This window comes from Mastigoproctus giganteus, chromosome 4 (assembly GCF_048544385.1).
Source record: "Mastigoproctus giganteus isolate SK-2022 chromosome 4, ASM4854438v1, whole genome shotgun sequence".
Lineage (NCBI taxonomy): Eukaryota > Metazoa > Arthropoda > Arachnida > Uropygi > Thelyphonidae > Mastigoproctus > Mastigoproctus giganteus.
In genome coordinates, this window is record NC_143578.1 from 222,377,275 (window position 1) to 222,391,097 (window position 13,823).

The 13,823-nt window shown below is 37.4% G+C and overlaps 1 protein-coding gene across 1 annotated transcript in view; it reads right to left on the minus strand.

Annotated features, from left to right (window-relative positions):
- Nucleotides 1-13,823, minus strand: part of IFT52 (intraflagellar transport 52) — a 197,674-nt gene that overhangs the window by 17,668 nt on the left and 166,183 nt on the right. The window contains exon 9 of the mRNA XM_090372064.1: nucleotides 7,412-7,499. Within this exon, the coding sequence (XP_090228190.1) occupies nucleotides 7,412-7,499 (88 nt within the window). The remainder of the gene's footprint in view (nucleotides 1-7,411; nucleotides 7,500-13,823) is intronic.

A 13,823-nucleotide genomic window follows, 5' to 3' on the forward strand; every position in this document is an offset into this window, starting at 1 on the left:
CCCAATTTCAACTCTACAGTAACTTCATCTTCCCACTGGGCTTTCTGATTCTTCATTTTCTTCAATGCTCGTTCTACCTCATCAGGAAGGATATATCAGGTATGTCGTATGTGTTACTAATTTGCAATCCGTCTTCCCCACTTCTGGCATCATCCCCTCACTCCTTGTATAATTCTCTATAGTAGTTTTCTGCTATTTATAAGTACACCATCGCTCTTCTTCAGTTTCAGTATCATTTGTCTTTCTATATTACTGCTCATGGCTGCTGATTTAAGTCCTTTGTTTTTCTTAATGCTTGTTCTACTTTTCTTGTGTTAAATCTTATGTCCACTCTGAGTTTCTTTCTAATGGCTTTGCATAACTCAGTATATTCAATTTTTCCTTGTCAGTGTTTATCTCGCTCTTCATTTGTCATCTTCAGTTCATCATGACAGGTGTTTCGTGACTAATTTTCTTCTTTAGATTTCTTTTTACCTATAGGTTTCTCGGGCTTTATCACTTTCAGAAAGTTGTCGCATTCCTCATCAATATCTTGGTCCTGAAAGGTGTGCAGAAGCTCAAATTTGTTCTTAAGTTTCAGTACATACTGCTTTTTCTCCTCTTCTGTTCTCAAAGACGTTTATTATTTACTCAAGTCAGTTTTTTTCCCTTTCTTTTCTTACATCTATATCAAGTGTGCATCTTAGCATTCTGTGATCACTTCCAACATTTACCTTGTTCAGGATGGTAACATCATTCACGATATATCTTCTGTTAGTGAGGATGAAATTGATTTCATTAGTTGCTAATCCATTTATGCTCTTCCATGTCCACTTGAGGTTGTCACAGACCTTCTCTCAGATATGCCAGACAAGCTGTACTTGCTACCTGGGAGTCTAAAACGCTGATGGAACTGATATTTGGGTGATACTCAAGTCAAGTGGACCCAATTTCGGCGAAGTCCAGACAGTCTGTGACAGCCAAATCCTCTGCTTCCACCTTCACAACGTTAGGGACTGTTAGTAGTCCTGGGTATAACCTCCATGCACAAGTACATGGTGGGTGACCACCCAGGTGTGAACCAACGTAAGCAGGGTTTGAGGTGTGGCACCCACACCACATGAAGGAATGCCGCCCCTCTATATTACCAGGCAGTACTAGGTGGTAGATGACTCTCATCAACCGGTGAAATACCACCACTTTGATTATTGGAGGCTTGAAGTGGTGGAACCCATGTTTAGTCTCTAGAGCTAAGTTCCAGTCAAACCTTCCCTATCTCTTCCACCAGGCAGTATGATTGATGACTTTTGAGGTTATGATGAACGTCGTGGCGAGATCCAATATTCCTTACATTTCGAGGATACAGCTCTAAAACGGAGTTCGCATGCCGGCCGCTAGTTAGTACACCGGACCGAACCTATTGGTAACGCTCTAGGAGGCTTCCGGATCAGCTAGTGTATAATCTTGCTACCTCTACTCTGCCAGATAGTGACTGGAGGGAGTCTGAGTAGTGTGTATGCGGGGAGCATTGTCGAGGCCACGTTATGTCAAGGATCTGGGTATATTCTTACCACGTGTATGCCATATCAAAAAATTTCATTACTTCATACAGCATGTCCCACTCACTTTTTCTTACTATTGAATACACCATGAATTGTCAAACTAATAGAGCAAGCTTATCTGCGAAAAGATCTAAACCTCCCAAGTACTTCTTAATTCATTTCACAAATATACGTGGTCTCAATTCTAATCTCAACGATGTCCATTTCCACTTGCAGTCTGCCAATCCCCATGTACTTTTTCTGACAGAATCTGAGTTATAAGTTGATTCGACTACTGCTCAACTCAGATGCCCAAATTATTCGCTGTATGTTTCCTTTCCCCTCAAAGGTGGTACTTGTGAATATGTCCATTCTGATATTCCCTGTCAGAGACTTGGCAATTTGGAATCTCCTCTCTTTGATCTTCTCTGGCTTAAAATCTCTCTACCTCATTGTGTCAAATTCATCTGTTGTCTCTACCGTTCTCCCAACTCCACTAATCACTTCGAGCTCTTTGACTTCCTCTTTTTGCAACTTGACTTTCTCCAGTCCTACTTTCCTAACTGTGAGGTAAATTTCCTTGGTGATTTTAATGTTCACAACTCCAGCTGGCTTCCGTTTTCTAGTCACACGGACCCAGCAGGTCGAGATGCTGAGGCTTTTGCAATTACTGATGACCTAGCACAGACTGTTCATTTACCTACAAGAATACCGCACAATCCTAATCATACAGCCAATATGCTTGATCTTTTTCTTACAAACAACCCTTCTAAGTACACGGTCGAAGTGAGAGGTCCTTTAGGCACTTCAGATCACAACTTGGCGATTGTCTCTTCTCCAATGGAACCTTTATCTCATGGCTATTTCCAAGCTCGTGTTGTTTGGCCTTACAAGAATGCAAAATGGGATGACCTGCGAGACTTCTTTTCTTCTTTTCCTTGGTCAGATTACTGTTTCAAAACTTCTGATGTCGACGTTTGCTCAGATCGTATCAGTGAAATTATTTTTGCAGGAATGGAATCCTTTAACCCACACTCCACTTTAAAATCTAGTCCTTTATCTAAACCTTGGTTTTCCAATAAATGTGCTAAGGCTGTCCAAGAGAAGAATGTTGCATATCGTAATTGGCTTGTTTCTAATTCTTCAGTTTCATTTTCTGCCTACACCAAAGCCCGCAACAATTGTAAAGCAGTTATTAATCAGTCGAAACTAGAGTTTGAACAGGCTAAGAGTAGAAAACTTGCTTCTTACCCTAATGGAAACCGAGCATTCTGGTCTCTTGCCAAAGCTATTGGCCACAACTTTTGCCTATCTCTGCTCCCACCTCTGTCCAAACCACATGATTCTGCTGTCACTTCAGCCAAGGATAAAGCTGACCTGCTAGCATCCCATTTTTCTTCCAGCTCATGTATTAATGATATTGGTAAAACACCTCCCACCATTCCCAACACGCTCCAATCAATGCCTCCTGTGGTCTTCCGTCAAAAGGATATCAGAAGGATTTTGATGAATCTTGATGCTAAGAAAGCTCCAGGTCCTGATGGTATTTCTCCACTTGTTCTCAAAACCTGTGCTCCTGAACTTACTCCTATTCTTTGCCGCCTTTTTTTACTTTCTTATTCCAAAGGTGTTTTTCCTTCTGCTTGGAAATTTGCTCATATCCAGCCAGTCCCTAAAAAGGGTGACAAATCCCTCCCATCCAATTACTTCTACTCTTTCTAAAGTAATGGAGAAATCAATTAACCGCCAACTCTTATACTACCTAGAAACCTTCCGTCAGAATATCACCAGTGTCGATCCACTGGTGATATTCTGGCTTATGTTACCCATTTATGGACTAATTCAATGGAAAGGTTCGGTGAAACACAAGTAGTTGGTCTTGACATCTGAAAGGTTTTTGATCGTGTTTGGCATAAAGGTCTTCTAAACAAGCTTCCATCTTATGGTTTGCCAACTGTTTTTAGTAATTGGCTCTCCAGTTTTCTCTCTGATCGCTCAATAAGGGTGATGGTAGATGGCTCTCTGTCTTCTAACTTCTCCACTAATGCCGGTGTCCCGCAAGGTTCAGTTCTTTCCCCCACTCTTTTCCTCTTCTATATTAATGACCTTCTTCCATGGACTGAAAATCCTATCCATAGTTTTGCCGATGATAGCACACTGCATTCCACTTTCCATTTTGAGAAACCTTGTCCTGCTCAATCAGTTTCAACTTCTCGAATATCTGCTACCAATTCCTTAAATGCCGATCTTCAGGTAATTCTCCAGTGGGGCAAAGACAACTTAGTTGATTTCAACCCTTCTAAAACTCAGTCTTGTCTTATATCTCGCAAAAAGGATTCTTCTGCTCCTATGCTTATCTTTAGTGACATTCCCATTTCTAGGCAAAATGACATATCTCTTTTGGGGATTACCCTGACTTCTAATCTCTCTTGGCACAAGCACATTACAAATATTGCTTCCTCCGCATCTAAAAAACTTGGTTTTCTCTTTCCCTCTGAGCGTTACTTTTCTTCCAAACAGCTGCTCACTCTGTATAAATCACAAATCCGCACTGCATGGAATATTGTTCCCACATCTGGGGTGGTGCCCCCAAAACCTGTCTCAGGCTTCTTGATTCCATTCAGAAGAGGGCAGTTAGGTTAATTAATGATTCATCTCTAACAGAGTCTCTCCACTCGCTTTCTCACAGATGCACTGTTTCTGCTGCATGCCTCTTCTACAGATACTTCCATGGGCACTGTTCTTCTTGCACAGTGCCTAAAGGGTGCAACAAATATTCTTGCACCCTTTCTATTTAAGTGTGTCCCATTCCTGTAGAAGCAGTCTCTCCTGTTAACAAGCACAGACCAGGCTGAAAAAAATTTTACCCCTTGAGCCTTGCACAATCTTCCCAGGGCCGAATTGATCGACAAGGCTCTCATATACTCCCTCCTATCGTGTCTGGGCAGAATTGCAGACACTTTCAAATTCAACCCTAATTCACGGCTTTTTTTCAACAGTAACCTGTACTTGTTAAGTAATTCTGCCGGTCTCCTACTCTTAATAACATTAGTGCCAATGTGTACAACTATATCACCTTTTGTGCCCTTAAAAGATGATATCCGCTCTACAACATCATCAACCTTTGCCCCTGGCAGACATACCCAGGTCCTGTTTCACCTATCCTTTTTGCAAAGCATGTTCCCCGTTTCTGTTTCACCTATCCTTTTTACAAAGCATGTTCCCCGTTTCCCTGACAATAGAATCACCAATAACTACTAGTTCCTGTGGGACCAGTGCATTCTGCCTTGGGGGTTGCCGCTGTGTTGTGTGATGACCAAGTGCAAGCTGTGGCACTGATGTGGGCAGCTGAGAGCTTGATGGGCCCCTCAATTTAGATCCTTCGAGGGCATCCACCCTGTCCTTCAAGCTCTCATATAGTCCCATAACAAGGCTGAGTTGTCGGCTGATTTCGTTACATTCCTTGCATCGCGCACACACACAGACACCCCCCCCCCATGGCAATATCAAGTCCCGTACCCGATTGCTCCACAAACATCATGCAAGCAGTGCATTTTAAAAGGTTGTGATTCAGAAGGCAACTGCCCCCCCCCCTCAATTCTCCCCTGAGCCACAGCACTCCCATTAGCTTCAACCGTTTGCTTTGCTGCTCTGGTCTGAGTCATGATTTCGATTTAATTTCAATTTCAGTACAATATTATAACCCTAAACTTGTATCCCAACACAGTTATAACGTTATATATATTTTTCAGTATCGAGTATTATCTACGAGTTCCGTTTATATAACTTCTGTATCAAATTATGTGTTTATTCCCCTCAATTCTCCCCTGAGCCACAACACTCCCATTAGCTTCAACCTTTTGCTTTGCTGCTCTGGTCTGAGTCATGATTTCGATTTAATTTCAATAAAATTTCAATTTCAGTACAATATTATAACCCTAAACTTGTATCCCAATACAGTTATAACGTTATATATATTTTTCAGTATCGAGTATTATCTACGAGTTCCGTTTATATAACTTCTGTATCAAATTATGTGTTTATTAATTATGTTACATTTGTAATCTAAGTCGTTTTATGCATTTTGTTAAAAGTACAATTTAATTGACAACCAAATTTAACAAAATTAATAGATTTTACTGATTAATTGACAATATTATATTATATGCTGTACTATACTAAGCTTACGCTATCTAGTTCAGGATATAACGTTGTGTCGTATAACATTGGCGGCAAGTTACTGTTCGTAACTTGCCGCCAAGACTTGCTACAGACACTTAAGTATTAGTTAACTTTTAATTAACAAATCTCGCTGTCTCAATTCAGAATAAACTAAGGCTCCTAACTAGGTCTATAAACTGCTTATAGAAAATAATTTGTTGTAACAATTGGTCAATAAATCGGCTAAATATGGCTAAAAAACGTCTTGTTCAGTGGAGTTGCAACTTGTAACACGTGGATTTGATACCCTTACCGATACTTTTATGCAATTACAAGGCCAAGTAAAGAATAAATACACCAGATTAATCAGAAAATCACAAAATAATGCTATACTACTAAATTTAAATCAAAAGTTTTAGAAAAACAATAATTTCAAATCAATAAATAAGAAAATCCACTTAACGGCTTTGAACACTTCTGACTCCCACTAGTCTCATCAGCAAATTTATTATGGAAAGCATTCCCCAGAAAAACCCTAGCCACTAAAAGAGAAATGCCTGCACAAGGTTTTAAGATGAGGAAAGAGCGAGTTACAATTGCTATGTGTTCAGATGCTACCGGAACACGCAGAATATTTCTAATTTTCCTGTTTTGTATAAAAATAAAAATGCCTGGTTGGGTGTTTCTATTTTCCGAGATTGGTTTATAATTTTTTTTTATTTAATTAATCTTAATTATTTACTACATCAATTAAATTTATTTAACCTTACCTTATGTTCGATTATCCAGAAAATATGGCTATCCGGAAGAGGTCTGACATCAATTATTCCAGATAACTGACGCTCTACTGTAGTTAAAAAGGAACTAGATGTAAACAATAATTTTAAGACCATATACTTTGAGTTTAGTAAGACTTCTGATACTGTTCCAACTGCTGTGCAAATTGGGGCAGTACAGCATTAGAACCAAGTTACTGCTGTTTGATAAAGGGATGGTTAAGTAGCAGAAGACAGAGTGGCTGTTAATATCCCCTGCTCTTCTTGGATTAATGTTATGACTGGGATCCCTCAGGGTTCTTTGTTGGGTCTCTTACTGTTTTTAATATTTATTGATGTAAGCATATTAAGTATGTGTTCTGATTTTAAAAAAGTTATCAGGTTGACAGTGATCATAATATGCTATTATGGGATTCTGTCATTGACACACAGGAATTTTGTCAGAGGGGACAAGGAGGTAATTAGTTCATTGTATAAGACAATGGGTAGGCCACATGTTGAGTACTACTGCAGGATTAGAAGCTTCATTTTAGCAAGGATGTAGGTCAATTGAAATGGATGCAGAGAAGAGCAACAAAATTAGTCAGAAGCATAAAATGGATACCGTTACCAAGAACAATTTGAGTTTTGTAAATTTCAGCATCTGGAAACTAGGCACCCACAGAGACTTGAGTGAAGAGTTTAAATACCATAAATTAAAAAGATAAAACCTATGAAAAATTCCATTAACATGAATATACAGTATAATCTCAGAAGTTTGTCACACTGCTTATTTTGTCTTGTCTTTTTTTTTTTGTTGCCCCCTCCAAATTCCAACCACCATTCCACTGATTTATACCATTCCATTTTTAATTTTGTTGGTTTATTTGTCACAATCAGTAGAGGTAAACAAGTTACCAAGATTATACTATAATAGCTTATAAATACATTATTGTTTAGTTAAAATATACCTACAGCAGGTTGCAGCAAAGGCAAAGGGGTTTCAAACTGTGGACTGATAAGCCTCAAAGGTTCATGCTTCATGTTCAACTCTTCTATAGCCCTGAAACATAAGATAATGTGCTTATAAGAAAATTTGCACAGCTGGGGCAACTATTAGGTGACTAAAACATCCATGTAGATTTTTAGGATAAAATTCAAACACGCACGCACGCACACACACACCATTGTTCCCTAAAACTGTTTGGACAAAGGGTAGAAGCTTGTAATGGATAATACCAGTTGTGTTCCACCAATTCCCATTCAAACACAGAGCAAAATCTTCTGTTAGTGAAGTGAGTTCTTTGATGAGTGTGCGTGGTAAGGTTAACAGAATGATATTTAACCCCAGGGGCTCACATCTGATGAGTATGAGCTTGGCACACCCAGGGTCTGCCAAGGTGATTCCATTCTACTTCTGATTTTTGCTCACTCTCTCTCTCTCTCTCTCTCTCAGGGTAATTCAGAATTTTTTTTTTTTTTTTTTCGGCTGGTGCAGCATAAGCCTCAGGCTTCCTTGCACCATATAGCTAATAATAATAATATAAGCCATTTTTCACTATATGTTAATAACTGATCCAAAAATGGCTCATTGTGAGTTGTTTTTGTTTCAGTATGCCATTCCCACTCAATGCAAATGAATAGTAGCAAAAAGACCTTGAGCACTGGGAATAAGCAGAGGTGTATTGCTAAAAAAATCGTACCGGAACACTCATCAATTAACTATAAATAGTTACCTGCGCTTTTTTCCATTTGCAAAAATAAATAAGCTAAATTAGAATATTTGTTCAGTATTTATTTATAACTATTAAATAAAAATTTCAAAAGTAAAAAACAAAGACAAAAAATTTAAAAAATCAGAAAAGAAAAAAATGAAAACAAAAACTCCAAAATAATATAAAAAATACTGTTCAGAAGAATCATAGAAATTCCCATACAGGATCAATTATGTATTCTTGTGTGAGTGCCCTTTTTGTTTGTTGATCACCAGCAGAATGATGGGACCCCAACCAAGTTCGGACATAAAAATTTGGATTCAATAATTGTAATGGTGGACCGCGTAGTTTAATAAACAACAAACTTGCCATTGTTGGATCTCTTTATCTAACACATTGTACTTTAGTAAGAAACGTTCAAGTTTCATTGAGCAATTTATATTTTTGTTTTTAAATAAATTTTTAAAGAAATTTATTAATTTTAAAGATTACTATTAATATATATTTTTAGTAGCAAAGGGTAAAGTAGATATTTTAGTTCTCCATCCCCTTTGATTATGCTGTTGATGTTATTTTGGTTTTTAGGAGCATTAGCAACTAAGGCCATATTGCTCCGGTGCGGTGGTCATTCCCTGACCTTTCCGCATCCTCCGTATTTGGTGGTGACAGGCTCGAACCCCGGTCTAATCAAGAAGCATGTGCTACGCACTGCTGCTCCTTCCCACCTGGCCTTTGTTTATGTCATTGTTTCATAATATTAGGTGTATAGATTTAATAATTTTCTATTATGACATTTAGAAAAAAGTACTGGAACATCGTTCTGGTGTGCATTCCGGCCCAAATACACCACTGGGAATAAGCATACTATAAATAAATATTACTACAACCAGCAAAATGTTAAAATAAAACTTTATTAAAAAATATATACAGTAGGTATTAAGAAATAAAAGAAAGTATATGGAAAATATTAAAATACTTTATACAAAAGCGATAAACATATAAAGACTAAGAACATTAAAACACATACACTAAGTAGCTATCGGAGCGATGTGCCCCTTTATCAACTTAGACAAGAAGATATGACACACACACGTCATTAAATCTGCAGAGGTGCAACATGTGCACTAAAACCAAACTAATACTGATCATGGATGGCAAAAAAGGAGGGGGGGAAAGAAAAATCAGCCAACTGACTCTGCAGCAGTAGGACAATGCATGTTAACTATTTTATTAGCTCACCATTTCTCATCATCCAAAATGACTGCTTCCATAATAGGGTGTATGTAGGTTCCACAACTGCGATTAATGCTGGAACCCGCCACAGCTATACGAAGCATTTCTACCTAGGAACAGCGATGAGCGTCATGAGTGCAGTCCAAAATTTCAATATTATAACATGGGTTTAAATTCACTGCTGCTCCCACTAATAATGTTCCGCAATAGCAGAGCAGGAAAAATTGACTGACAAATACCTCTATCATATTTCAGAGCACTAGACAAATATCTCGTCCTCTGAAATATGATCACAAAGTCTCTGATCAGACTCACCAATGTAACAAACCCTGCAATCTGGGCATGTAATCTGACAAACTAAATTTGCTTTGTTGCAGCAAGGGATGGTCAATTTAACCCTAGAAACCATTGACTGCAACTTCCTTCCAGGGAACTGAACACAACCAATATGGTAGTGACATAACACCCAGGCAAGGCATGCATATATGCCTGGATAGTGCAGAATACGAGCAGTGGCGGTAAATCTGCAGGCCTAGATGGGGGGGGGGGATAGCAGAACTATTGTCCTGGGCCAAGGCTGCCACAACAGTCTTTTATGTAAAAAAACATGGTATGCATGAAAGCGATTGAACGTTTCAAATTAACTTAAATAAAAATTATTTATTATATATGCATCATTCTATTTGTGAATTAATGATACAATAATATATTTTATGATCACTTATTGGCTACTGCTCAAAAGAGTGGGAGAGGATTGGGAATGCAAGGAAAGGAATTAGAATGTTTTCCATGCCTTCTTTTCCAAGAAATGTATTCCATTCCATCCCGAGGGAAGGAATGCCTCAGAGAGATGGTTAGAAGGATGCGGGACCACTGAATTTTGTTCTTGGCTAAAAACTGCTTACCTGACAAATCTGTGTGGAACAGAACATTGTTTTGATGCGGAAGTCAATAATGAGTGCTCCATCTGTCTGGGTGTTTTCTCCTACCATCTTCCCTAAAACACCTTTAGGACCCCCGATATAGAACTGCCAATTTACATGGTAGAGGAAACTCCTGATGAACAATTCCTCAAAGAAAGTAATCAGCATGCCCTTGGACTTTTCCACTGAGAGGACCACTGCTTTGTTTCTGGGTCATAACTATAAACCCAGCTTTCATCCACCTTTCATCATTTTGGAAAAAAAGAAAAGACAGAAAGTTTCTGCCCTGTGCTTGCAGGTCCCTGAAAAAATGCAGGTTCTGTTTCTGTTCGTCACTCAGCAACTGAGGCACAAATTTGTAGCAATCTGCTTCATGTTTAAATTTTCAATTAAAATGCAATGGCCTGTACTGTGTGATAAGCCTAAAACATCACATTAATCAATATGGCTTTCTAGTCCTATCACAATACATTAATTGATATTACATTAATGATTCATGTATCATTAATTGTTATTTGTGATATGCACTTTCCCAACATTTTCATCAGTCTGTCTTGATGAGAGATGACCTGAGAACCTAAAATCCTCAACTGCAGTTTGGATGTCTTGGATATGTGAATACCATTGAAAAGTTCTTGTTCTGCCTACAGCATCATCACCAAACACTTATTTAAGCATTTTAAGTCTCAGGAAGCTGTTCTCCCAAGTTTATGGCAAAATTTGATGTTTCTTAATATCTGTCATCTTACTTGGTTACAAAAGTCCCAAGGCACACTCAACAAAAATGCACTTAAACACTAATTGCATAAAAGCACAATATTCTATTGGCACAAAACTTGCTACATTAACTCACAATAAATTAGTTCAGTGATAAATAATGACACACTGCTAAACTACATGTGGCTAGTGCTCCACTCAGCCAGTCTGGGAACATTTGGCTTGCACTTAATATATAAAAACACTTTCTCTGATTGAGACACCACCTAGATATATTTAGCATCTCCTCATGAAAAAAGCAGTTGTTCTTTATCAGCCTGGAAAACATTTTGTTCATTTATCTAGATGTAACTCATTTTTCAGTATATTGTATTTATCATACTGAATACAATGGTCCACAATTTCCACATGCATTTACTTGAGACATAATTTGACAACCTGAATAACATTACCCAAATTGAAATTTGAAAGGAATTAAAATTAATTTTAAAATGCTTTGAGCTTTATTTTTTTGCAAATTCCTTTATTATATTTGAAAAATCTACTGTCCACGCAATGTCCGAATTTATGTGAAGAATTGATAATCCATTCAGTCTTTTTTCAAACACTCTAAATCTGATAGAATCCTTCACTCTCTTCAACACTAAAGCCTCTTTCCATGGAAGCAAGTAGAACATTCTTAAGTGCTACAGACAAATTTGGAAAAAATTCACTGAGATTAGTTTCCAATTATGCTCTGTAGCAAATCTGCTGGTGTTAGTTTTCAACCAAAGTTTGTTCTGTAAATTTTCAGCATAAATACTAGTTCATCATATATTTCAATGTGAAATGTCCTTAGCATATTTCTGTTGCAATTTTTGTGCTGAGGCTTTTATTTGTTCATCTGTTAAATCCTGAAAGGTCCATAGGGTTCCAAATAAGTTACAGATTTTGTGCAAGGATTGAAAATGCTGTGTCAATTCAGATATTACCGAATCAATATCACTTCTGGCCAAGGAAATGAAGAGAAACACTAGTTGGTAAACTTATTTATAATTTCAAAGGAAGTGATTTTGTTAGTAAAATTGATTAAGCCTTAAAAGGAATGGCACCCAGAGAAAATAGGTTCAGGGTTGAAATCCTCCTATTCCACACCACCAGACTTGATCTGACTTTAAATTCTCATGTTCCCCAAATTGAAAATCCAATTAAAAGAACAAAGATTTGAAGAAATTAAATTTAAGCTGAACTGCAGAAAGTGTTGGATTACATCATGAAACAGGTTTCCAGCAATGCTTCAAACAGTGGGAAGAACTGGGATGAAATTATAAACTCTGGGGTAGGAACTACTTTGAAGCGGACAATGCCAACATGTAACTAATATAACTCTAAATTAATTTTTATTGCTCCAATTCAGAAACTTTTGGCTTGCACTTCATACTCAATATGTTGGAACTATGGCTGATGCTTAAATGTCAGAGAAACCAGGTGTGTTTTTTTTTAACAAGGTGGTATACCACTGCAGTCACGACATGCCTAAATAGTCAACACCTTGATTGTATATTTGGTGTGTAGTGCCCTCACACAGCCCAAACTTTTCATGTAAAAACACCTATGTTTTCACATGAAAAGTGTGGCACTAAAGTAAAATCAATTGGTAACAAAATTTTTCTTATGGAAATGACACAATTGACATCATTTCCTATTAGGTGGCTGTTAGATTTTAAATGATGCAAATAACGTCCTTCCTAAATGGGCTAACAAAGCTAACTCAGTCACTAACGTTGATTCAGTAGAGTAAGCTGCGGGTAGTAATATTATGCAAGAATAAAAGCTTCAAAGCCACTGAAGAAGCCTCTTGTGTCAAAAAAGAATGAGTTCAGAGAACGAAAAAAATGCAGCCTTTAATAAAATCTGCTTCTCAAGATTCTGATCAACATTCTAAGTAGAGTAAGTAAGTTTTGATTAAACCGTTTAAAAATTTAAATTGTTTTGATTCAAGAGTGCAACAATACAACAATCACTTCTTGCAGTAGTTTTTGGTTATGATGTCATACTAGTCTACAAAAGGGATTTCGCTAACTATTGAATTGTAAAAATACCAAATCCAATTTCAGTTAACAACCTATAAAACTATTTCAAAGATGGCTAAAACTCCAGCTGAGTGAAATCAAGAAAATATGCAAGAATAAAAGCTTCAAAGTCACCGAAGAAGCCTCTGATGTTGACAAAAGAATGAATTCAAAAACATAGAGAGTGAAAAAAATGCAGGGTTTAAAAAAATATGCTTCTTAAGACTTTGATCAACATCAACGTCTCATCAAGAAGCTGGACCGTCGACATCACGAAATTATATTCAAGAACTTCCTGAAGATTTTGATCCAGAAGATTTGAGTTCAAATGAATTACCTTAGGATTTTTAATTAATTCCTGAACCAGCTAGACAGAGTATACTACAACAACCAGTTTCGATTGCATCATCCAAAAAGAAAAAATCATATTTCAGCTCAATCGCCTGTTGTAGATCCTCCACAGATTTCAACAGTAGTCGAGCATGAAATCATTGACAAGAACATCAAACGTGACCATAACTTCTATAAAGAATTTGAATGACAATTTTTGAAAAATACATTTGGAGCTGTTTGCGATATCTGTGATCGATTATGGTATGAAAATGATGTAAAATTGTGCACTCCAGGAAGTTACCCGTTACTTCTAAAATTTCCAACTTCAGATGTAACAACTATGAAGGCTTGTAATACTTGTTGAGCATTGCTCAAAAATGATTCCATTCCAACAAATTCAAACAGGAAATTTTTC